Here is a 26,286-nt window from a genome sequence, read left to right as displayed (position 1 = left end):
CCTTGCTCAAGTGGAAGGTACTTTGGAAAAATCACAGGCAACTCATGCCCCAAATATCTGACAGATGGTCTATGTGGGAGAAGCTCTTTGATCAACACAATGACCAGAAAATCTTAAGGTACCATGAACATAGGAACAAGGAGCAGGCTATTCAGACCTTCATGTTCTTCTGCTATTCAATAAGATCATGGCCGATCTGCAAGTTAACTGTATATGAATGGGACATTCACTCCTGGGATGGGGGTCTTATCTTATGAAGAAAGGTTGAACAGCTTGTGTCTATACCCATCGGAGTTCAGAAGAATGAGAGGTGATCTTATTGAAACATATAAGATCCTGAGAGGTCTTGATAGGGTAGATACCAGGAGGATGTTTCCACTTGTGGGAGAAACTAGAACTAGGGGACACAGTTTAAGGATAAGCGGTCTACTATTCAAGACGGAGATGAGGAGAATTTTTTTTCTCTCAGAGGGTTGTTCATATGTGGAATTCTCTTTCCCAGAAAGCATTGGAGGCTGAGTCATTGAATTTATTCAAGATTGAGTTATACAGATATTTGATAGACAAGGGGGTCAAGGGTTATGTGGGGAGGACAGGAAAGTAGAATTGAGACCACAACCAGAGCCGTGAGCTAACTGAATGGCGGAGCAGGCTCGAAGGACTGATTGGCCTACTCCTGCTCCTAAGTCCTATGTTCCCAAGTTCCTATGATGCATGCACCTAATTCAATGATATAGAATGAGATGAGGCAGATTTTGAAGGTGACAGATCATAAGGTTATGGGCACTATTTTGTGTTACTGAAGTGCATTACTAATGGGCAGAAAACTTACATGAGGTACTTCAGTCATCTTTGGTAGCAGAAACTGTGATATCCACACACAGTAACTTTACAGTAGGCAATCAGGGTTGGGAACCCTGGCTGATTTTTTTTTCAAATACTTTCTGGTCCAGTGATTTGGAGGCCAATTGTAGAGCATCCAATGTCAACACAGCTGTGATTAGTAAACCCAGCACAGACCAGGGCTGAGATCTTCCTGATCTGTGCGATGCACTCACCCTGACATTAGTCAGAAGAACTCAATGGTCTATTTGAGGTTTACGTTTCTGTGACAGTCCTGATTTAAACGGTTGGTGCAAATTTGAGGGAATGATAATTGCATCAGTGATAGGCTGTTTGTCATTTATTGGGTTAGTGCCTTTTGCCTTCATATCTGCCACATGGGGCAGAATTTTACGGTCACCTGCTGGTGAGTTTTAAGGCAGAGGGGCTCGTAAAATGCAGCACATGGGCCTGCGCACCATCTATCCACCCACCCTGATCTGTCCCATTTGAAGAGGGAAGCGGGGGCAGTGGAGGCAACGGGTAGCCCCACCGCTCTCCCTTCGGTCTATTAAAGCCCTTAAATGGCTAATTAATGGCCACTTGTGCCTCATCCTGCCCCCGCCACTATTTGACTCATGGCAGGAGGAGGCTCACGCCAAGCAAGTAGCTTGGCAGCTTTAGCTGTAAGGGCTGGAGTTGGGCAAGTGGGGGATACACCTCCTTTCAGGACCCCCTGAGTTCTTTGGAGACACCCCCGCCAACAAAGTCATAGCCCCTTTAATCCTCCTTCCCCCCCCCCCTACCAAGCCTCTCAAACCCAGCCCTCCAAACCCCTCTCCTCTCGCTGAGGCCTGCTGGCCAGGCCCCGCCAATACCTTGGTCTTAACTTCAGTCTGGCCTCCATTAGTTCCTCTTGTTTGGAGATTGCCTGTAGTCCCAGCAGTGGCCACCGCTCGAGCCTGGCACTGCTGGGACTACAGAGCTGCCAGCCAATCGGCTCTCTCAGGTGGGACTCCCTCCCCAGATGTTGGGGGGAGGGGGGGGGGGGGGGGGGGGGGGGGGCAGAAGTCTCTCCCCTAGCCAAGCGTTAAGTGGCCGTGAGGCAGCCGGGTGGTTGGGCGCGAAACCTCGTCACCTGAAAAATCCTGCCCATTGGCTGGGATTTCCCGGCCCTGCCGCGGAGGGACCTGCCACACGGTGGGTGCGGCGGCCCAGCCGGACTTTTGGCGGGATCGGGCAATCCCAACAGCGGGTGGGGCTGGAAGATCCCGTCCCTTGGGTTTGAATGCTGTTCACATTGCTGGGATGAAAGTCTTTTCTCTCTTTTTTACTCTGCAGGTCCTTCGTGTAATAAGACTGTTCAGCCTCAAGCCAGATGTTATCAAGCACAGGCTTTGCTCCACAAAGCTGGCCGCCGTTCAACACTAACTGGCACAGGGACATAGCACAAGAATGGTTGATGTGGGAAACGGGAAAATTCACACAGGAGAGGGTGTCGTTCCGAGTTGGTGTTTTGGTCGTGTTGAGAGCAGCGTGAGGGGAGTTTTCCTATGAATCTGACCGTGCTGTTGGAAACTTTGATGTTGATATTAGGTGCCAAATGTAGAAGAATATTCATTTCCCAGTAAGAAAGTTCTTTACTTTGCTCAGCACAAAAATATGAACGCCTAGGCTTTTTATCTTTGGCACGTAGGAAGAGCTTCAACCACTTGGTGCTTCCAGTGGAAATTTGGGCATGAGCTCCCTATGGTTTCTCACTCAAATGGAAAATTGTGGCCAACACATGTTTGAATTTCAAGCCCAATCAGTGGCCTGAGTGAGTAAATGGATTAGGTGGATCGTCACATGGTTACTGAAATGTCTCAATCCTGATGTCACTTTCATTGGTGTTGTGGTCTGTCCCAAATCTGGGGTTCAGTGCCGAGATCTCTGCACTCATCTAATGCTAGCTGGCTTCTTGAGCATCCCCGATTCTAATTGCTCCACCACTGGCGGTCGTACCTTCAGCTGACGAGGTCCTAAGCTCTGGAATTCTCTCTGTAAACCTCTCCACCTCTCTTTCTCCCTTTAAGAATAGCCTCCTGATCAAGCTTTGGTCACTGGTCCTGACAACTCCTTATGTGGCTCGTTGTCAAGTTCTGCTCCTGTGAAATGCCTTGGAGCATTTTATTCCATTAAAGGCACTATATAAATGCAAGTTACTGTTCTGGCTCAGATGGCACCCCTTCTTAATCATATTAGACAGCTACTCTATACTCAATTGGACAGTACATTATTTTCAGTTGCATCTCACTCAGTCAGTAGGCATTGCGAAAGTCATTTATACGGCCACAAGTTCAATCATTCTAAACAATCATTCCTAAAATAATTTTAGCACTCATTTACAAATTATGATTCAGCGGCCCATTCTAAATCACACTCGGCAATGGCTTTCCCACATGTCAATAATAACTTTCTCCCCAAAATCTTGCTCAGTGCCTCCTTTATCAAAACTTTGCTCCCTCCAAATCTTACTTCCCCAAAGCCCCCAGACCAGACCAGACCAGACCAGACCAGACCAGACCTCAACTCCTACCTGGTGTCCTATCCGACAAATCTCACTCAGTATCTCCTTCAAATCTCCCACAGCCTCTTCCTTTAAACGTTAAATAATGCTCCTTCATAAATAGTGTAGTGTCACCTCCCCAAAGTTGTGTGTAATGTTTCTGCCTTGAAATCTTACTCAAGTACACACTCCCCATCGGTTCACACATTTCCTCCAATCGCACATAGCTTCTTTCGTTAAGCCCAGGTTAGGGCTCGCTGTTTCAAATCTCATTCTGCACTGACTCTCTCACACCTTGCTCGGCATTCACTTTAAGTCGCTCCCAATGCTCACCCTTCAAATCTTGCTCAGTGCTCCAACCCCAATTCTTCAAGTTTCACTCAGCTCTAACCCTCCTCAAATTATCCACCGGGCTCACCACATCACAATTCTCACCAAGCCAGATTGTTAATAAAAAATTACACGAGGCTATAAAAATGCTGCTGAAGTGGTAGAGGCCCATATCAACTCCCTTAATTATTAAACTAGTTATAATGATATACATAACGATATAATAAAACATATATAAACATGACCTTCAATAAAAAAAGTAATGGTTACAACTGGAATATGATAGCTTTGTTGAATATTTGAGACTGTGTGTAATAATGAATAATGAAATACACTGCAATAGGGATCTGAAGTCATGCTGAGGGTCTGCTCCCCTCCCCAGTATGGTGCTTTTCCATTATTGCAATTACATCTCAATTTGTAATTGCTTGAATAGGTACCTTATTATCATGTTTTTAGGAGATTTAAAGGACACTCGCAATTGTCAAACCATTGGGACAAATTCCTTTTTACTGCCGCCATGCAGCCACATCACTGAAAAGACCCCAAGCTTTTATGAAGTTCAGTGTTTCAAGCTTTGTTTAGTCCTTATCCACTATTGTTTGCATCTTGTTCCATCCACAGGGAGGAAAAGCTCCTTCCTTGGAGAGGAAACACTGTGAACACAGCCCAGCCCTCAACCCATGTTCTCCCGTTCAATTATGCCACCACATCACCGGGGGATCAGTGGTTTAAATTTGAATTTATTTAAGGTGGGTTTGTGTCCAAATCATTCATTTATCTGTTTTTTTAACATCGTGCATGCCTTTGCTTCATGGTGCTAAAAACTATTTATACCTAGTAACTTTTATTAGGCTTTGCCCGGCCATAACGTGCTTAAGGTTGCAGGGCCAGGACTTTATGCCCCGCGGGTGGGCGCGTGCCCGACCCGTCCGGCCGCGAAATAGGGCAAGTGTCCCGGCGTCAACGCGCACCCATGTAATATCTCGCTCAGCGGGCACGCGCGGCAGTGGGAATGGGCCCGCCGACAAGCAAGCGTGGAACTGAGCTCATTGAGGAGGCAACCGAAAGCGAGTTTTCACGGCCCGTCCAATTTTACGGTTGGCAGACGGGCCAATCGGCCAGGGTGGCCTTCGCATTTTTGCTCAAGCCTCGATCCAAGGGTCGGATGAAATCTCCGTGGGGAAGTAAGATAAAAAGAGATATCTGGGGACTTTTTTTTTTAACGAGGGCCTGCTTTCAGGAGCTTGTTTGTGCCGCATGGGCACATTTTGCAGCATTTTTGTTGTTTCGTTTGTTCTCTGGAGGTCTGCAGCTCCCTGGGGCAGCTGTCTGCCTTCAGGGAGCTCAGTGGAAGCGCTCACCCACACCCGCGGTGTCGTCAGCGCCCGCCCTCTCCCCACCCCCACCGGCAGCGCTGAGCCTTTCTGAGCGCGCGTTTCACGCTGGCTACCCGTTAATTGGGAAGCCGGCGTGAAATCGGCGGCCAGGGGCCCGTTTACCGTCCGCTCCCAGGCCCGCCGATCACACAGGCCCGACGGGCAAAACGGTCGGGCCAAGGTGTTTATTTTCAACCGTCCGTGAACATTGTAATAAATTAATAATTATTAATTTAAAGCATAAACACACCTCAGGACCTGGATCTCCAAGTGGTCCTATTCGTCCTTCATCGCCCTGTAACGAACCACATAAAAAGCATCAATCAATGAATAACAAGTATTACTCATTAGAATACGCCTTACCATTCTCACATCAAAGCTTTGTCATGCTGTGGGATAAGCCGCACTCTTTTCAATAGGAGAAGGCTCAGCATTTTGTCATTTGCATAGTCACTGCTGATTGGCATGACGGGAGTATAAATTTATACCCCTAGATGGGGTAGCCATTCTAGTTTGCTTGAGTTGTATCATTTTTATTACTTACCATCCAGCAATAACTACTGGTCAAAGTAAAATGATCACAACAGGTTTCTCATTATTTCTGGTCATATTGATTCTGGGTGCAGACCATTGCTTGGACCCTAGTTTGTCTTGACAACACTGAGACAGCTATACAAACATCTGCCTTCAATAGAGGCTCTTGTTTAAATGTTTTTCTAACTCTAGTTTTCGCTGCCTTTGTAAAGAAAAGACGAAAAAATTATGTTGGCAATATCAGCGAGTGAATGCGTACAGGAATTGCAAGACATCAATCTGCTACTTTAAAAGCGGCGTTAAGATGTTTGAAGTATTAACAACAAATTGAACCAACTTACATTTATATAGCGCGCTTAATGTAATAAAAATGTAAAGGTGCTTCACAGGAGCATTAAAAACAAAATATGACACTGAGCCACATAAGGAGATATTAGGTCAGATGGCCAAAAGCTTGGTCAGGGAGGTAAGATTCCATGAGGAAAGCGAGGTAGAGGGGCAGACAGGTGTAGGGAGGGAAGGATGAGGCAACTGAAGGCATGGCCGCCAATGGTGGAGTGATTAAAATCTGGGGGTACTCAAGAGGCTGGAACTAGAGGAGTTCAGAAACCTTGGCGGGCTGTGGGACTGGAGAGGTTACAGAAATAGGGAGGGGTGAGGCCATATAGGGATTTGAATAAAAAGACAAGAAAGGCACTATATAAATGCAAGTCTTCATTTTGCTTAGAAACAAACATTAGAGACTGATTATATTTGTGCTAAATCTAACTTATTTGGAGCCTGGCAACTTCCTTTCAGTTCATTCCTGAACTGTGGAAAAATATATTTGTTTCTTATGCTTCAATAGTTACAGTTGAAAACAAACTCAATGTCTGCATGTGGTTTCTTCACATCTATTGAAATGACTGGTGATCCAAACTGGAATCATTTATCTCTGATCTTAGCTGGATGATACACTGAATAAACCAAATGTATTTTATAAGGAAGCCTTTCCATTAATTTTCCTATTCTTCCTTTGAAAAGTCTCTGATCCCATTCCCACACTCACATCAGATACAGCTGTTGGCTATGACTGACACCAATATGGAATTGCCCTGAGTTGTGATGTGAGCTGTTTTAACCCTTTGTTGTGCTGGATTTTTAAAAAACACAATCTATGTTTGTGCAGCCTCAAACACTGAATGCTATTGGTCAGTAAGACCATAAGGGTCCAACTCTGAATCTGCTCCAGCCAGTGCTGAAAGCCTAAGCCCCACTTCTGACAGTTCAAGAAGTGAATTATTGAGCATCTTATTCCATCTTCTAGAAAACTCTGTTGTCCACATCCCAACCCACACCAGGGTTCTGCTCTTCCACTGCTACCCGCACCCCCCCTTTATCCTGTTTACTATCAGCCTGAATTAGAAATTCTTTAAATCGCTCCTGGCCTTATCTCACCCTCCGACAAAATCCTTCAGTCCTACCTCCCTGCCTGCTCCCTATGATGCCTTAAATCAGCCCTCCTGTGTGTTCTGCTCTCCCCACGTCCCACCCTCTGTGACTGAACTTTCAGCTATTTATATATCAAGCTGGCGGTGAAAGGAGAGTTTGGACCTCTTGGTACAGTCTGCAATCACAGATCACCCTTCCAAAAACTCGCTTTTTACTTTGTCTTTGAAAATGTCATGGATTTTAAGCTCACTTTTCAACTTAGCTGCTTAGAAGTTTGATTACAATTCAGTTTGAATTTACCTTTAGTTCTTTTCAATCAATAGAACTTGGTTTGCATTTATGTGATAGCTTTCAGGACTGTTAATAGAATCTAAGCCAGTTGGTGAAGTCAAAACCAAGACACAGAGCTTTTCTTTACTGAGAGGTTTTATGGACTTTGTTCAGTCTCATGGCTCTCCTCTCTCACACAAATACAGTGTCCCAGCTATCCCCTATGTATAACTCTTTCGGAGTCAACCAATTAAGCTAAATTAACAAAATGAGGAGTCAAAATAAATTAGGGAGATTGCAAAACCAAAGACAAAATTTAAAGGAAACTCACAAACATTAAACCAAAATGTGATTAAGGGGGTCAGTAAAACACCCCCGTCTCCGCGGTGTCCACCGAGCACAGAAGGCCTTGACGGTCCCTCTCCAGGGACATCCAGCCGCAAACATAGCTGCGGAAGAGGGGCAGACAGTCGGGCTGGATGACCCAAAGCATGAGCACTGCTTAAACAGTGCACACTTGGAACAAGGACTGGCCTCCCCATCATGGAATTGAACCCCAGTCTCCCACGTGACAGGCGGGGATACAAACCACTATAAGTACTTAATTAAATAATGTCCTTCACCCTGTGCATCTCAACAAATAATTAACATATATGAACAAGGACAACTCAAAAGTATTTCACAACCAAACAATTCCTTTTGAGTACCATCACTGCTGTTAATATATTAAAAAACTTGCATTTATATTGCACCTTTCAGGACCTCAGAACGTTCCAAAGCACTTTACAGCCAGTGAAATACTTTTTGAAGTGTAATCACTGGCACAATGTGGGAAAGAAACGGCAGCCAATTCACACAGCAAGCTCCCATAAACAGCAATGTGATAAATGACCGGGTAATGTTTTATGATGTTGATTGAGGGATAAATATTGGCTCCAGGACACAAGGAACACTCCCCTGCTCCTCTTCAAAGTAGTGCCTGGGGGTTTGGTTTTAATGCTTCATTTACCTCCACCCAAGCGGGGATTTGGTTTTAATGCTTCATTTGAAAGGTTAGCTACAGTCATAACAGCATCACGGATGTAAATTTTCTCCCAGCGCTTACCTCTTGACCAGGTAGGCCCTGTGGCCCAGGTAACCCTCGCGCCCCTGGCTTTCCCTGGGGAATATTTCAAAAAGAAAATATTAAACGCAGCAAATTTCTCACAAAATTATCAAACTCCTTGAGGCCTAAAACACTGCAGCCACCACAGCTGGGCTGACCTCCAACTTGTGGCTGCCTGGGAAGACTTTCCACCACCCCTTTTTAATCCAATTGGAGCAATAGCAACAAACACACTAACATTATTAGTCAGTCAATCTTTTGGAAAGGCAGCCCGGTAATTTATTTATTTAGCAAATGCAAATCCCCGAAGCCAAGCGGTAGCTTCCTCATTTGCTGAGTTTAAGGTGATTGGTCCGCCACTTAGTCTGTAGGGGGGACGCTCCTTGGTAATGCGCAGCATTGTTTGCGTCTCTCCACAAGTGCATGAGGGGTTTGTACTGAGGGCCCAGCACTGGAGGGTGGCTGCACAGGGGCCATGGCCTGTCCTGAAGTATTTAGCAAGGACCACCATCATCATAGCAGTTCAAAGCCTGCCATTCGACAGGTGGGGTTTGTCACAAGGAACTTTGTTAGTGACTTCCCCTGTTTTGCATTCCTTGTTCCAAAGGACGTCCACTGGTAGATCTTGCTCAGGAAGGGTGCTCCATATGGAGCGCCGAGATGGAAGGCAGACAGTAGGTGGGTTGAACAGGTCATCGTGGAGTGGGAAGTGAGGTGCAGCACTTATGGTTCTGACCAGCTTGTGGGCTTTGAAATGGAAGTTTTGAAAATGCAAATCTTTCAGCCGGTAATGAAGTCAGGCGACTGCTTCAGTTCGCTGATTGCCTGCCTGATTGGAAAGTAATTTCATTGTACTCACCTTTGGACCTTCTGGACCATTTTGCCCTGGAGGACCGATATCTCCTGGGAAACCCTAAGTGGAACGTACAAGATAAAACAAAAGATGACGGATAGTTCATGAGTAAGTAGCCCTTCATATATGCACATAATACACTATGGATCGCTGACAGTCAAGAGTCTTTGAAGTTACAAAACCGATATTCTAATCAATTTTTCTTGCATCTTACAAGAATGGTAGATGAGTATGTCCAATCTGTGAGCGATTTTGTGTAAGTGACACTGCACAGCTAAACCTACGCTAAAGAGTTTGATTGTGGTGGAGGGAGGGTGCACGCTGCTCTCCCCATTCCCCCAGCTGCTTTAGGCATAATTCCAGAGACAAGGAGGATCTGAGACGTTGAGGGAGTTTGGCAGCTATAGTGGATAACCAATAGGGGGTGTTTCTCTGCCTTCACCCTTTGCTGCAGTCCACACTGTGTTACATTGTGCCATATCCGCTGTAAGTATCAAATTCTTGTAGGTGTCACCTTCATGCCACAATGGACTTCATTTTGCCCATTCCAATCTCTAGCCCTCCATTGTGAGGTAAAAGTTAACAGGGTTCATCACAAAGGGCAGATGGGGGAGACGGTGGTGTAGTGGTAATGTCACTGGACTAGTAATCTAGAGACTTACTCCAGGGGACATGGATTCAAATCCCAGCTGGTAGAATTTCAACTCAATGAATTAAAATCTGGAATATAAAGCTAGTCTCAAAATAGCCTCACAAGCCACTCAGTTCCTGGTAGTAAGGGATGGGCAACACATGCTCACCCACATCCTGTGAAAGAATGAAGATTAAAAAGGAGTAGATCAGATTTGAGGCTGGAGGTCCAGGGGGGGGATTCTGAATCAGAGACCAGCCTCTCTAGGGACCCATCTAGTAAACAAGATGAGAGGCACTGCACAACCTTAGAACCCAACATTTTACAATACCAGAGAATCAACGTCAATATCTATTATATAGATTTCAAAGTTTGTGCGAGCATAAGAAAAAGTTAAGGAAAAGTTCAGGTGTTTCAGGTCAGTGAGCTGATCTCTCTAAAACTCCAACTCGCCCAATCTAATATTCACCTGTATTTTCAACTTTTTAAAAATTAAGCCCCAAGGCTCACCAGAGACATTACACCAAACATTTATCATCTTTTGAGGAAATAATTTATTCCAATGTTTTTTCAATTCGCCATTGGCTATGCCGATGTCTTATTGGCCTGACGCACCACGAAGTAATATTCTGGATTCAGCTTATCTGTAACATTTAATATTTCATGTTTCTTTAACAAGATCTTCTATTAATTGCCTTCTTGTTAGGCTGGTGAAGTATGATTTTAACTCGTACCTCGTCGCCTTTACACTAAAGTTCATTTTTGCTGCTTTTCTCTGCATTCTCTCCCATGCACACTCACACACCGCAGAGTCGCACATGGTCTGCCCAGCGCTCCACCATGGTAATTTAGTAAACCTCTGCTCTCACCACGAATTGTAACATTGGGCAGAATCTTCTGTTTGGCGAGCAGCCTTCTTTAAAAGTTGCTCTCTGCTAATCCTATACATCTGCCAGCTGTGGTTCAGAGATTAGCACTCTCGCAGCTGCATCAGAAGGTCGCGGGTTCAGCTCCTGCCAGTGCAATATTGAGGTGGTGCTGCACTGTCAGAGGTGCTCTCTTTTGGATGATATTATTAAAGCAAGGCCCTGTCTGCCTTCTCAGATGAACATAAAGACCCCGTGGCACTGTTTCGAAGGACACCAAGCGAGTTACCTCCAGAGTCCTGGGCCAAATATTTATTTCCCAGACAACACCACTAAAGTTTGCCGTGTGCAAGATGGTCACTGCATTTCTGATTTTTAAAAAAAAATTCATTCGCAGGATGCGGTTGTCGCTGGCAAGGCCTTCATTTATTGTCCATCCCTAATTTCCCTTAATGGAGTGGCTTGCTGGGCCATTTTCAGACGACACTTAAGATTCAACCACATTGCTGAGAGTCTGGAGTTACATATAGGCTAGACTGGGTAAGAAAAGCAGATTTCATTGCTTAAAGGACATTAGTGAACCAGGTAGGCGTTTAACGACAATCCAGCATTACTAATACTAACTTTTTATTCCAGATAAATGTAATTAACTGAATTAAATCTCCCCAGCTGCCCAGGTGGGATTTAAACTCTTGCCTCTGAATCATTAGCTTGGTCCTCAGGATTACTCTTCTAATAACATAACCAGCATGCTGTCATTTCCTCAACATTACAACATTGCCAATATTTGAAAAGTGCTTCATTGGTTAGAAAGTGCTTTGGGATGCCCTGAGTTTATGAAAGGAACTGTATTAGTGTAAGTTTTTCCAATGAAGATTAATCTTTCTTCTAAGCAATACTCCTGCCACTGAAAAGCCACCTCCCCCATAATGAGATGAAAGCATCCTTTAATTCATTGGGCCTGATTAAATTTCCTGCACCCACCAAAATGGTAAACTACCCGATAACACTTAGACAGCTCATCAGCTGAATGAAAATGAGGCCCAACCATTAAGCGCGATTGTTCTGCCCACAGGGTCCAGCTGAGGCACACCAAAGACCAAAACTAGGGCCAAGATGTTTTAGGAAACACACCACGGTTACCACGCAGAAGGAGTCTATTTGGCCCATCGGATCTGTGCTGGCTCTCTGCAACAGCAACTTCACAACTGCCTTTCCTCATAGCCCTGGAATTTTTTTCCCTTCAGGTGCTTATCCAATCCCTTTGAATTTGCCTCCACCACGCTCTCAGCCAGTGCATTTCATAGCCACTCGCTGTGTAAAAAATGTTCTTCTCATGTCATCGTTGTCTTTCACCAATCAATTTAAATCAGTGTCCTCTGATTTTGATTCTTCCACCAATGGGAATAGTTTCTGCCTAACTACTCTTTCCAGACCCTTCATGATTTTGAATGCCTCAATCAAATCTCTTCTCAACCTTCTCTCTTCTAAGGAGAACAGCCCCAACTTCTCCAGTCTATCCACGTTACTGAAGTCCCTCATCCCTGGAACCATTCTCGTAAAATCTTTTCTGCACCCTCTCTAATGCCTTCAGATCCTTCCTAAAATGTGGTGCCCAGATTTGGGCGCAATCCTCCAGCTGATGCCTCACTAGAGTTCACCATAGCTTCCTTGAACTTTATTGTTACGTTACTGGATGACATTCACAAAGTCCCAGTACAAATTCTTAGCTTCAAACTGTTTTTAATCTCTTTGAGATGGAGAGTGTGTATGTAGCTGGGGTTACGGGGAGAGAAATGGTCCAAAACCTATTTTACGTTGCGAGTATGGAACCCTTTCCCCTTCCTCCTTCAGATGATTAACAAACCCCTGGAATTGCCTTGAAAGAAAGTATTTAGAAACCAGCAGCCTGTTGATGGTAAGGAAAAGCATCGGCTCCACACAGCCCTGTCCTCACTAATGTATGGTTTATTGTACAGTAACAGATTGCCTGCCTCTTGGCTGTTTGCACATTTGGATTTGAGATGAAGTTGCAGCACTTCAACTTTGGTCTGGCATGTGCTGTGCAATTCTGACCCAAAGAATGCCATTGCCTTTGAATCTAGCCCACAGCACTTGGACAGACCCAACTGTTGGCATAAGAATTTGCAGAGCAGGCGATCCTTTACTCAACCACAGTGCAAGAGGAACAAAAACTCATGCGTACGCAGATCACGGGAGTCAGGTGGTGCATGCCATGATGCACTGTGGGCAACCCCAGCACAAATTGTGTTTCCAGACCCCTTACATCGACCAATAGAACGGTTACAGCACAGGAAGGAGACTATTCGACCCATCAGGTGGAATCTTGCGGAGGTGGGCGGGAATCTCTGCCACTGGCTAGCTAGCGGGAGCCCTGCGCCGCGTCTTTTTGAGAAGGCCCAACCACATCTTGTGCCGCTCAGGCACTTGACAGGCCAGCGGCTGGCCTTCCCCTGGGACCAAGGGCCCCAGGGGTGGAGTCCCAGCCGCCCAGAGCTGTTGGCCAATCAGAGGCCGGCAGCTCTTCTGTACTCAGCAGCGCCACCAGGGAAGCAGTGGCTGCTGCCGGTAACAAACACCAACCAGCCTCGGACGGTGGTGGGACCCAGGCACAGGTGAGTGATGGAAGAGAGGGATGAAGGTCAATGGTTGGAGGGGTAGGGGGTTCGGCAGCAAGGGCAGGGGTTGGCTCTCAGCGGGTCCACCCTTCTTGATGCCGGGTTCCGTGATCAGCCACTGAGCGCCTTTGATTGGGGCGCCCCTTCCTGGGAGCCCGCAAGCAAACATGCCAGGGTTTGCTTATTGGGCCCCCCACTTGATGAGGCCCCCACCCGCCACTGGACAGATACCAGCAGCAGAGGAGAGGGATGAGTCTGTTCACCGGGCATTAACTGCCCATTTAAGAGCCTTGATTGGCAGCGAGGTGGGAAGGCCCTCCACAGGCATTTCCGCCACTTACTTAATTGGGGTGGTGGAGGGAAGGTGGCAGGGATCCCACCCACCACTCGCCCTCCTGATTAAATGACCCCCGTCCCCAAACGTGCCAGGTGGAGGGCACAAGATTCTGCCCATCACGTCTCTACGGACTCTCTCCAAGGGCGATTCCACATATGTCTTGTCCCTGTGGCCCTGCAAACTATTTATTTTCAGGTAATTATCCAATTCCTCTTTTGAAAGCCACAATTGAATCCGCCTCCACCACACTCTCAGGCAGAACATTCCAGATCCTAACCACTCGCCGTGTGAAAAACTGTCTCCTCGTGCCGCTGCTGCTTCTTTTCCCACCAATCACCTTCAACCGGCGGGTGACCCTTCCGCCAATGGGAACAGTTTCTCCCTATTTACTCTGTCCATTTTGAATAACTTTTATCAAATCCAAAGCCAGGGTTGGAGATGCCGATCACCCTGCAAAAAAATGAGCTAACGCCAATGAGCAGCACCTAAGTCCATGCTGGGATTTGGTGGGGGAGGTGCCGGGGGTGGGGGGGTTGGTCAATTGGGGACAGGGATGGGGTTCAGCCAGAGGGGGATCCCATCATGTGTGGGGGTGATCAGAGGCCTGGTGGGTGTGGTGGGGGGGTGGGGGTGGGGGAAGGGGGGTGGAAATCAGGGCCTTGTGGTAAGGGGGCGATGGGAAGCATTGGGGTGAGGGGTCAGTCGGGTGTCTCGGAGGGTGGTGGAGATGGGGAGGGAATCGCGGCCTGTGGGGGTGGGGTGTGATTGGAGGCTGGTGGGGAAGCCCATGTCGATCACTAAGGCTGTCAGGCATGCACCTGGATCCACAGGATAAGTATAAAGACCACCTTGAGGAAACCATCAGGCTCCCCATGGCTTGGGAAAGCTGGCCAATGGCTGATACACTCCAAAAGCTGAATGACAATGAGGTTGGAACATACGTCATCATATTTAAAGTTCCAACCTGTCTCTTTGAATTAGGTTGGCCGCTCACCCACCTTCCGTCCTGGGTTACAGCTGCAACTGGGTGGGTTTGGGTTGGGAAACAGATTTCTGAGTCTTTAAAACCCCAACCCCACCACACTCCCCGAACCCAAATCAGCCTGTTCCTAAATTAAAATCTAGCCCTTAATTTCTGCGCTTCAGTTTTTAGGGCAGAGGTATAATTCTGTAAACGACGGCTATAAAAATTGTCATGATGATGCAATAATTAACTTTCCAAACTCTTGACCTCCACCATCTAGAAGGACAAGGGCAGCAGATAGATGGGAACACCACCACCTGGAAGTTCCCCTCCAAGCCAGTCACCATCCTGATTTGGAACTATATCACCGTTCCATCACTGTCGCTAAGTCACAATCCTGGAACTCCCTCCCTAACAGCACTGTGGGTGTACCTACACCACATGGACTGCAGCGGTTCAAGAAGGCAGCTCACCACCACCTTCTCAAGGGAAATTAGGGACAAGCAATAAATGCTGGCCTAGCCTACGTCCCGTGAAAGAATAAATAGAAAATAACCTCTGCGTCTGCAGGCGAGGGAGTACGTAACTTAACTTTAACTTCAAAAAAAGGTACAATTTTAATATTTAGACTTTTAAATAATTGCTTTAAATATATGAAGTGCGAAGAGCAAGTATGAAAATGCCGGATTTACCAAGTGTGAAAAAGCTGAAGGTAGACCTGTAATCAGAATCCAGTTACACAGTGGAATACAGAGAGCCAAGGATTCATGAATCACAGCCAGTCCAACAAAGTGATCTAATCATACTGCAGAATGTTGAAAATCACAATCAGATAACTTCGGCCCATCAACTAAGTTTGAATGTGAAATTTGATTTTGAATTCCAGCTGTGTCATTTTAAAAAAAGAATCGATAAGTGGACGGTCGGCTGGACGGCTGGTGCAGATCAGGTTGGTGTTAACAGCATGGAGTTCAATCCCTGGAACCGGCTGGGGTGCATCTGGGACCTGCCTCCTGGCCCTGCTTGTGGCGGAGGTCACGGCAGTGTGGGGAACAGACCTGCCTGCGGGCAGAGTACTCAGGTAGAAGAATGTCTATGATCTCCTGTTCTGAGCTGCAGTGTCATTGACAATAATCACCAAGGGTGCGGTTTTAATTGTTTGTTCATTGTTGTATCACGGCACATTATCTGCGGTGTGAGATGCGGTGTGTAAATATATGACTTTCATTGATACATAGAAAGCGGGATTTGGAGTTTTGTGTCGGGGCCCCTGAGGTCAGGGTCCAGTGTGGGTTGTAACTCATAGTTGGGAGCAGTCACCCCAGCAGTGGAGTCCCCTAAACTGGCCAATTATTAGCTCCCACCTTCAGGTGTCCTCTCAGCGCTTTTAAAACTTTTCAATTTAAAAAATGGCCAAAGCTGCTGGGCCACTATTGTAGAGGGGCAGCCCCACCACAGGGTGAACAATGCCCGCAGCCCAGGCCAAGAGGACGGAGAGGGCTTCAGAGTGTGCCGGGAGCTCTGGTCCCTGGTGAGCAACCAGAGGTTGCCTCTGGGCAGCCGACCCAAACCCCAACACCTTGGGTGGGGGGGGGGGGGGTCCTGCAGGCCCACAGGGCAATTACAGTCAGCCTCTGATAACTGACCTGAATTGGCCATTGACATACCTTAATAGGGGTGGGGGCTAGACCTTCTGTCCATGATCCTGCCTCCAGGAAATTTGCCCAGGGGTGGGATGGTCATGCCAGGTGGCACTGCAAATTTACCCGCTCACCTGCCACCATGCACGCCCCTATATAGGGGCAAAAATTGTGCCCAGAGTTTCCACGCTGCAGTACCCATGTCAATGGCAGCAGCTTCCAAACAACATCCAAATCCTCAGGACTGGTACAAGGTCAGCTGAGCAGCCTGTGGCAGAATGTCTAGTCAGGCTCGACTGAATCATCCCAGAGTAACTCAGAGAAAGAGCCAGGGGATGAAATGTGTGAGCAAGGGAAGAGCGCGTCTTCAGGCATGCAGTTTGATGAACATCAACCCCTGCAATGAAACCCACAGAGCAGCTGACTGTTTAATTCCGGCTCCTTTTGGTTTTGGTCAGTTAAAAGGGCTTGAGAAAAAAAAATAAGATGCAAAACACAGCTGGATGATGACCGCGGGCAAAGGAAAGAGAACAGTGCACAATGTCTAACTGTAGTAAATAAAGAGATCTCAGTGCTGCTTAGTTGATGGTTTATCCAGTGCTGCCAGTGCAACGTCGAAAGCATTGGGGAAGGTCGGGCTTGTGCAGACCAGAACTTTCCATCCTCGTTGGCATCGGGTATCATGGTGGGCGTGAGTGGACAAAATGGCAGGAAGGCCAAAACTCGGTTTCACAACGTCATGAAACCAGTTTGCGATCATCCGCTCCACCCGTCGATGCTGCCAGACGCTGGGAATGTCATTTTAATACATCTGCATATAATTATATTCCCTGCCCGCTGGAATCATCGCCCCATGCTGGATCACACCAACGTGTATCACAACTGTGCATAAGCGACATGCATCTGGCAAGCTGCACTTTGCTTGGGACTTCAAGGTTTGTTTGTCTACCTTGCTTCAGGCAGCACTCGCAGTCACCAGTGCCAGGCTTTGCAGGCAGCACCACATCACTTTTAAGGGGGCTCATGGGCAGGTTACCTACCATACCAGCCATAAGATGGAGGTGGCTTTTCAACAGTTGCAGGGCTAGGGCTTGCTTGGGGAAGGGGGAGAAGAGGTGTCAGGCGAGCGAAGAGGCTGCAGGGTGAGGATTGTACTGCGAAGGGAGGGAGGGTATCCCAGGGTGTGGGTGGGGACACATGTTGATTTGAGCAAGTGGCCTCAAGATGGTGAGGGCTGAGGAGGCAGTCTCCAGAGGAGATGAGGCCAGGTGGAGATATGAGGGTGTGTGTGAGAGAGTGAGTGGTGATGTCCCTTGAGCTGGCAGTGAGTGAGATGCCAGTGAATATGTTGATGGCCTTGAGTGTGTCAGTTTAGAGTGATGAGACGGCTGCCTTACCCTGGCGCATGGATGAGATCATTCATCCTCTTTCTGCAGTTGATGCCAACCACTTCTGTGCAGCGCTGGCACTGACCACCGCTGCCACCGCCTCCCAAGCCGGAGTGGTGAGATTGCTGGACCTCCTGTGGACAGAGTGGGGGTGGAGGACATCACGCCGGGCCTCCAAAAGGCATTCCAGTGACGGGTCACTGAAACCTTCTTGGCTTTCAGGGCCATGTCGTCACTGGTGCAGCCCTGGGCTGTAAGCATTGAAAACTGTGTGGGAAGCTGCAGTTTGGATATGGTACCCAGAATGAGGAAGCAGTGAGGTAATGGCATGGCGGGCGATTCAGAGGCTGCCACCCAGCGAGACGGCGTGTTTCCTGTGGCTGCACAATTAAATGAGGTGGGAAGCAGACAATGCCGCGTGAAAATCCGCCATTACAGCCGGCGCATGAAATGTCCTTTTTCCCACCTGCTATCCCACTTCGTGCAATTCTGGGATGATTCCGCCCATAGAGTTTAACAATGAGGAGGATATGAAGGGCCATTGGGGTGGGTGGGTGGTGGGGGGGGTATAATTTGGCATGGAGGGAGCATTGGGGCACTGATAGGAACCTTTGAAGTTACCTTTCAAAAGGTTCCCGAATCCTGAGTATGGTTCATGACTCCTCTGAGATCCATGGAGTCATAGGTCATGGAGAAGCTGGCCTGACTGCATGAAAATTACAGGGGGGTTAGGAGATGCCTACCCCCATAATGGAACTGGCCAGGTTGGGAGTGCAGGATGTGGGCTCGCTACCCGCATGCTTATCCTGCGCCAGCAAAAATCTGGGGCGCAGGAACGGGGGGGGTGGGAATCCCACAAGCAGGTCCTGCCCGCCATTTTTAAATGACTCCAGAGTCCTTCCGACACTGCAAAAATCGCCCATAGGAGCAGAAAGTAAAATATGCAAATGGATAAAAAGGAATATGCAGAAAGGAGAAAAGAATTGCGGGGGTATGAGGAAAAAAATAGGAGAGTGGGACTAACTGGGTTGCTCGTTGGAGGAGCCAACAGAGACCCAACGGGTGGATTGGCCTCCTGTGCTGTACTACCTGATAATTCTACATTGTTCTTGAAGCCTCCAGTTTGTGGAGTACACATTACATGAGATTCTGCAATGAACTTGGAAGTGAATGCTGTGGAAAAGGCAGATACAAATAAATGTTCCCTCACAAATATTCTTCGGAGTTATTCTTCTCCAGGTCATGAGTAAGATTTGGTGGTTACAAATTTTGTAAGGCTCAAATACAAAACTTTTCAGTAATGACTAAACATTAATGACTTTGCAGGCCCCCAACCACACAAAGCTGCTATGAGTCATTTTAAACAATGTCTTATGTCACCAGTCCAACCATAGAGGAATTCTTCCTTTGTCTAAAAGACTCCAACGAAATGTAAACACATATTCCTGATGTTGACTAACAGCAGTTCTTGGTCCCATGGAGGGTTGATGCTCATCCTTTTTTGGCCTATTCAATAACAACAGTGGGCACAAGTCATAAGGGAAACATTTAGCTGACTAAACTGAGTGCAAGTCTCATGCTTCACCTTTGGCAACAACTCAACTAATTTTGCTTGCTGTCATGGAAGACGGTAAGCATGGTGGTAATGTTACTGGTCCTGTAATCCAGAGACCTGGATTAATGCTCCAGAGAAATGAGTTAAAATCCCACCTTGGCAGCTGGGTATATTTAAATTCAATTAATTTAATAACTCTGGAACAAAATGCTAGTCTCATTAACAATGATCATGAAACTGCCAGATTGCCTGAAAAACCCATCTGGTTCACTAACGTCCCTCAGGGAAGGAAATCTGCCGTCCTTACCTGGTCTGGCCTACATGTGATTCGACCACAGCAATGTGGTTGATCCTTAGCTGCCCTCTGAAATGCCTAGCAAGCCACTCAGTTCAAGGGCATGGGATGGGCAGCAAACGCTGGCCTTGCCAGTGATGCTCACATCCCAGGAACCCAATAAAAACAAAATGTAGCTCTCCTCGAAAAGCTGCAGATTCTCCTTTGCCAGATTATAGACAGCAGCAATGCACCTGAAACGTCTAAATTTGTGGCTTGTGTTCCCTCATAAGCACCAGTATCAGGCATTGTCATCAGCTACGTCATTACAGCCACAAAATGGCTGCACTGCATGTTCCTGAAGAGTTAGAATCCAAAGGAGGGCTTTAACAGTACTGGTAACCTGGCATGTGAAGGTACAGTAAAGGAAATTGGGCTAGTCCTTGGCAATATAGTTCTGGTCGGTGGTCTACCCCAGTTAACTTATGTCAATAAAGTCATCACCAAGCAAAACCTAGCCTATTTTGCTCAGAATACATTGGGCTGTTCCAGCATGGGCCTGTGGTAGAGAGATTACTCAGCTGTCAGAAATCCTTGAGGAACTGTTTAAGGACTTTTTAGTGGGCAGGAATGTGGTAAATGATGGGTTCTTTAGGCTAATAGTATACATGCCCATCAAAACCAAAAGGCTGCCTATTAGAGTGCGGAAGGCTGCAGCCGCAACACTTCCTGTTGGTATCTTGGATCCACAGGAGCTCCAACACAACGCCACCACACTGTTGCTGTTGGATGCAACTGATGTTCCAGAGAACTGCTCTCTTTGGTTTCACTTATTTACTTAAGAAATGACTAATTGTGTATGTCTAGCATCTACTACAAATAAGTGGGATACTGCCTGAAATCTTCTTTCATGCGACTGATTCTGTGTTAAGGTGCGTAGAAAGAGAACGAGGGAGAAGAAGGGAAATAAGGGAGGAGAGAAAACCTGTAAAATAACATTTTAAAAACGTGTGAAAGAATAGGAAGGACAGGGAGAAGAATGAGAAATAGAGGGTGAAAATGAAAGAATTCAAGGTGTCGACCAAAGGTGACAAGAGGAAAAATCTTTTTATGGTGGTTAGGATCTGGAATGCTCTGCCTGAGAGCGTGGTAGAGGCAGATTCTAATTGTGGCTTTCAAAAGGGAATTGGATAATAGTCTGAAGAGGCTACGGTGAAAAGGCAGGGGTGTGGAATGTAGTATCAGAGTCTGGCATAGAAAGTGTTAACATGGGACTGGGTACAATACCGCCCACAGTGTGATGTAAAGGAACAATGACCTGAGTCTAGAGGGAAGTCTTGTACTGGACAGAGATGTGTGTAGAGGCAAGCATGGAGACAGCTCCTAGTTTAGACCTTATCCTGCTTATATGTATATAATTACAGATAGTTAAGAAACACTTAGTGTTAAACTCTACAAGACCCAGAACTTCTTTAGAGACCTACCGAGCTACACACAACATCTTGCAACATGGTGACAGCTATTGGGACAACCCGGAACCTCACAGAAGCCGGAGAAGAAATTTAAAAGCTAGAAGATTGAAACAAGCAGCATTCTGACCTGACGAAAAGCACCAGAATCGAAGGCACAGAAGGAGATCGCCAGAGAAAAATGCCAAAGCAGGACTGGAAGCAGAAGGCAGAAGTAAAACTCCACACTGCAGCAGAAGACTCAACTGAATCCCGGGGAAGTCTAGCTTCAATAGCCAAAGAGTGCAGAGTCAGCAGACCTAGCAGGGGTGAGCTAAAAGAAAATTAAGTTCTTAGCCGGAATGAGTTTTTAAAAGCTTCCTAATCAGCAGCAGTCAGAATTACCGTTTTAAAACGCACCGCGAGTAGCCCAAGGCCTGAGTCGGCGCCTGAACACGTGGTGGCTAAGCTTGTTCCGATCGAAAGAGATATATAATTTTTTAAAAATAATCAGCGGTTAAAAAACCCAGCAAAAGCCAGGAATCAACAGTTTCACGACCCGTAAATACTTAGACACTGCGGGAAAGACTCAAAAAAAGGTTGATCCGGGGAGTCGCTACTGAAAATTTTAAAACATAGATATTGCAAGCGCCATTACTGCAGAAGCCTGCCAAAGCCGACAAGCGCGGGATACCTCTTTGAGAAGAATGGCAGCACCATCTTGGAATCCTAACAGCATTTAAAGCTATACACATTTTTAATTTTAAAATGACCATGGATCAAAAATCTACCTTACCAGACCAGTTTGGACTCATCCAAGGCCCAGACCACTCACAAAATTGAGGATGCTGGAGAAAGAAATTCCTTAGATAAATGATTGCTTAAGGCCTAGACATGGAGACAGAAGCTGAACAGGTTGACACACTGTTTTATTCAGTAGGTCCAATAGCTGATGATATAATTGCTAGACAAGGAATCAACGAATCCTCAGTAAAATTTGACAAAGTTTTAAAATAATTTGACACATATTTTAATCTGAGCAGTAACAAGATCCTTGAAAGAACAAAGTTTAACAAATGTGTCCATCAGCCAGGAAAACCTGGCTCATTAATGAGCTGTACAGAATGGCTGAAGGCTGTGACTGTGGTGGCCTAAAATCAGGGCTAATCAGGGACAGAATTGTTGTCAGAGTGGCAGATGATGCACTCTCAGACATGCTTCAAACTAAGGAAGATTTGACCCTGGACAAGGACATTCGAATTGTCAGGCAATCCGAAATCCATTTACAACACAGATTGTAAGCAAGCCATGGTACAGAGCAATCCCCACTGTCCAGCCAGTAAAGCAGCAGAGGAGCAAGGACACGCCAGGTCAAGTGAAGCAATACCCTACCTGACCACTAGAGGGTGGGCAACCACGCCAGCACTGTGGAACCAAGTGACCCCACAGACGTGATCAATGTCCGGCAGTTTCAGCACAGTGTTTTAATTGCAACCTCATAGGACACTTCGGAGATCAACGCAAAGCTAACACAACCAGATGCACAGGAAATCCCAAGATGACTCATGAGGTTGAGGTACTACACCAAGAGAAAACACAACCATGCTTCTGAGGTGAGGGCAAAGATCAGGGATTATCATTCTGGAACGCCAACATCTCGGTTAAAGGTCACCTCGCAAACTTTAAATCGGACACGGAGCCACTGTCATGGTCCTCTCAGACAAGGAACCATGGGTGAGAGACCTCTGGCTACGAACAACAAAGACACCACTCTACGGGCCCAGAAGAATCTGACTTCTGGTTATAGGCATGATTCTGGAACCATTAAGGTATGGCGGCAAACAAATCTTTGAAGTCATGTACATCATCCGTAACCAGTCTTTTTCTCTCCTGAGCAGAGATGCTTGTGGTGCCCAGAGCCTTCTTAAAACAGCCTCTGTCATTAATTATACAGAACTGCAAGCTCTCGAAAAGATGCTCTCGCCTGGGACTTCAGCTCTGAATCGTCTTACTCTTTGCAGAGCTGGTTTGTTCATTTTCTTTGCGGGTGCCAGAAGCTCCTTGTTGGTTAGGTCAGCCAACCACTCAGATGGTTACCATGACGCCTTGAGTGGAAGACAGCCAAGAGCTGAACTAGCAGCGAGAAGAGCCTCAATCTCTGGCTCTAACATCTGTTGGTAAGATACCTCAAGACACCACGACACAGACATTGCAACCTCTGTCCAGTATGAGTGTTAGCCAGATGATGCAGGAAGCAGCCATCAATCAAAAGCAGCACACCTCAGCAAGGAGGCAAACCAACAAGAACATTGTCGCACAGGAAGCTACACTGCAAGGTGAGCCCGTTGATAAGTCACACCCACGCAATAGGAAGAGGCATCTTCCATCCCAACGTGCATCATGCTGAACTACATGTAGGAAGATAAACAGAATGAGCGCTATCGACGAGTTGCCGGTTCATTTTCCCTCTAAGGAATGGGATAAACCAATGACCATCAGTAAAACCAGGTGGGGAGTGCAGAAGGTACCATTCAACTCCAAAGAACGAAAAAAGAGAATTAAGATCAACCAACCAAATACCAGAATGACCACATTCAAAACAACCTATCCAACAAGGTTGACCCAGCACAACAGAGTCTACTACTCCTCCACCTGTTGTAAAGACAAAATCTGTAAGAATTATAAAGCCTCCAGATGGCCTGAACCTGTAAACACAGAGACGAAGTGGGGAAGAAGGGGTAATAGAAGAAATGTAAGTATGTTGGATAAACAGGAATGCATTGTAAATATGTTGGGGTAGGTTTAGTATAAGAGTCTGGCATAGAACGGGTTGACGTGGGATTGGGTACAGTAACACCCACAGTGTGACGTAAAGAAACACAAAACCTGTGTCTAGAGGGAAGTCTTGTACTGGACAGAGATGTGTAGAAGCAAGCATGGAGACAGCTCCTAGCTTAGACCTTATACTGTATATATGTATATAATTACAAGTAGCTAATAAACACTTAGTGTTAAACTCTACAAGACTCAGAACCTCTTCACGAGACCTACCGGACTACTCAACATCTTACAGCATGGGAGAAACTGAGTTGCTCTTGCAGACGTAAATATAAGCCAAATGGCCTCCTTTAGTGTTGTAACCATTCTATGGTAAGTGCAAAGGGAAAATGGCAAAATGGAGAAATGAAATTGCAATTAAAAAATGGCTTTTAAACAATACCTGATAAAGATGAGGAACGGTTAGGTAAAAAGCTGTTTGATCAAGTGACTCTTTCAGTTTTTAAAAGTTTAGTTTATTAGAGCAGAAAGATTTGCGAAGATTATGTATGAATGTCAAAAGGCTTAGACCTGAAATACCTGTCACCTTTCTTTTTTTTTATTCGTACATGGGATGTGGGCGTCGTTGGCTAGGCCAGCATTTATTGCCCATCCCCAAATGCCCTTGTTCAGAAGGCATTTAAGAGGCAACCACATCGCTGTGGGTCTGGAGTCACAGGTAGGCCAGACCAGGTAAGGACGGCAGATTTCCTTCCCTAGAGGACATTAGTGAACCAGATGGGTTTTTACAACAATCGGCAATGGTTTCGTGGTCATCATCAGACTTTTAATTCCTTTGAAAGTTTAGCTGCACGGTGGATGCTGCCATTGGCTTCAGCTCCCAAGCAAGGAGCAAAAGGGAAATTACTGGAGGGTAACAGAGGCACGGGAGAAATGTGGCAAAACCAAGGGAGAAAAATTTAGAAAAGGTACAAATAGAAGATTCAGGGTGGGAGTAACTGAAGAAGAGAAAGACATCTAGTAATCCCAAGAAAATGTGATCATATTTTGGTCATCTAGACCAAAATATGATTGAGGAATGAGGCAAATGAGACCTTTTCTGAATGTTATTGATAATGCCAAATAAAGCTTTAGGTCAAATAAAATACTAAGTTTAATGTCAACAACAACAATAAGATTTATATAGCACTTTTAATGTAAAAAAAACATCCCACGGCACTTTACAGGAGCATTTTAAAACAAAATATGACACTGAGTGATATCAGGAGATATTAGGACAGATGACCAAAAGCTTGGTCAAAGAGGTAGGTCTTAAGGAGTGTCTTAAAGGAGGAAAGCGAGGCAGAGAGCCAGAGACGTTTAAGGAGGATATTCCAGTGCTTAGGACCTTGGCAATTGAAGGCAAGGCCCCCAGTGGTGGAGCGATTAAAATCAGGGATACACAAGAGGCCAGAATTAGAGAAGCGCAGGTATCTTGGATGGTTGTAGGGCCAAAGGAGGTTACGGAGATAGGGAGGGGACGAGGCCCTGGAAGGATTTAAAAACAAGGATATGAATTTTAAAATTAAGAGGTCGCTTGACCAGGGGTCAATGCAGGTCAGTGAGCACAGGGGTGATAGGAGAACGGGATTTGCTGCGAGTTAAGACAGGGCCAGCAAAATTTTAGATGACCCGAAGTTGATGGAGGGTAGAATGTAGGAGACCGGCCAGGAGTACGTCGGAATAGTCAAGTCTAGCCGTAACAATGAATGAGGGTCAAACCAAACAGCTACATTGTCAACAGCAACTAGATATGTTGAAAACACACTCCTAACACTCATATAGTGTCCTACCCATTGCTCAGCCTTTTGCCCTTCAACCTCTTTTGTTTAATTAATTGTAAGTTGAACAACTCTATTTGCAGGTAATTCTCAGTTTCAATTTAGTCACCAGTACTTCTCAAAATAGAGGTTACGCCTAACATACTATATGTTCATATTTAATGGACATACACATTCCTTAAGTTGTGATTATTATTTTGTTAGAGCCTAGTTGTTGTCCAATCATTGTGAATCAATTTTGATGGATTTTGTTTGGTTGGTAAGATTAGTAAGTTGCACTTTGATATCTCAATTAACTATACAAGTGTGTCCAAAAACACATTGCACCAGTCCTTTACAAGTTACCAGTGAGTTCTTTCCCCCAGAAGATCTTTTACATCTTCGTAAGGCATACAGTTATGTTATTTCAACAGATTGTTGTTTGGAGATGCGCAAGGATGTAGAAGGGGATGCCCCACCTCTGCTTCTCTATCAGTAGAAGGAAATTGTCTGAGATGCCAGGATTTTGCAAAGCCACAGATTCTCAAGATAATTCGTTGTCTCATAAGCTCCCAGAATGTTAACAATCATGTTTGTGGCTGTCCAAGATTTAGGCCAAGGATCTGACGACCCCTCCCACCCGCCGGGATATTACGGTCCCGCCGAGCGGAATGGAGATTTAAATGGCTCGCCCC

The 26,286-nt window shown here is 46.1% G+C and overlaps 1 protein-coding gene across 2 annotated transcripts in view; it reads right to left on the bottom strand.

Moving 5' to 3' along the window:
- The window catches only part of col27a1b (collagen, type XXVII, alpha 1b), a 605,111-nt gene that overhangs the window by 254,690 nt on the left and 324,135 nt on the right, over nt 1–26,286 (bottom strand). For both annotated transcript variants that reach the window (XM_078550110.1, XM_078550108.1), the window contains exons 20-22: nt 9,279–9,332; nt 8,420–8,473; nt 5,330–5,374 (exon numbers count right to left, since the gene is read on the bottom strand). In XM_078550110.1, the coding sequence (XP_078406236.1) occupies nt 5,330–5,374; nt 8,420–8,473; nt 9,279–9,332 (153 nt within the window). The remainder of the gene's footprint in view (nt 1–5,329; nt 5,375–8,419; nt 8,474–9,278; nt 9,333–26,286) is intronic.

Source organism: Cetorhinus maximus, chromosome 10 (genome assembly GCF_964194155.1).
Source record: "Cetorhinus maximus chromosome 10, sCetMax3.hap1.1, whole genome shotgun sequence".
Taxonomy (NCBI): Eukaryota; Metazoa; Chordata; class Chondrichthyes; order Lamniformes; family Cetorhinidae; genus Cetorhinus; species Cetorhinus maximus.
Note: the sequence above shows the minus strand (reverse complement) of the source record. Positions and strands in the feature narration are given on the sequence as shown.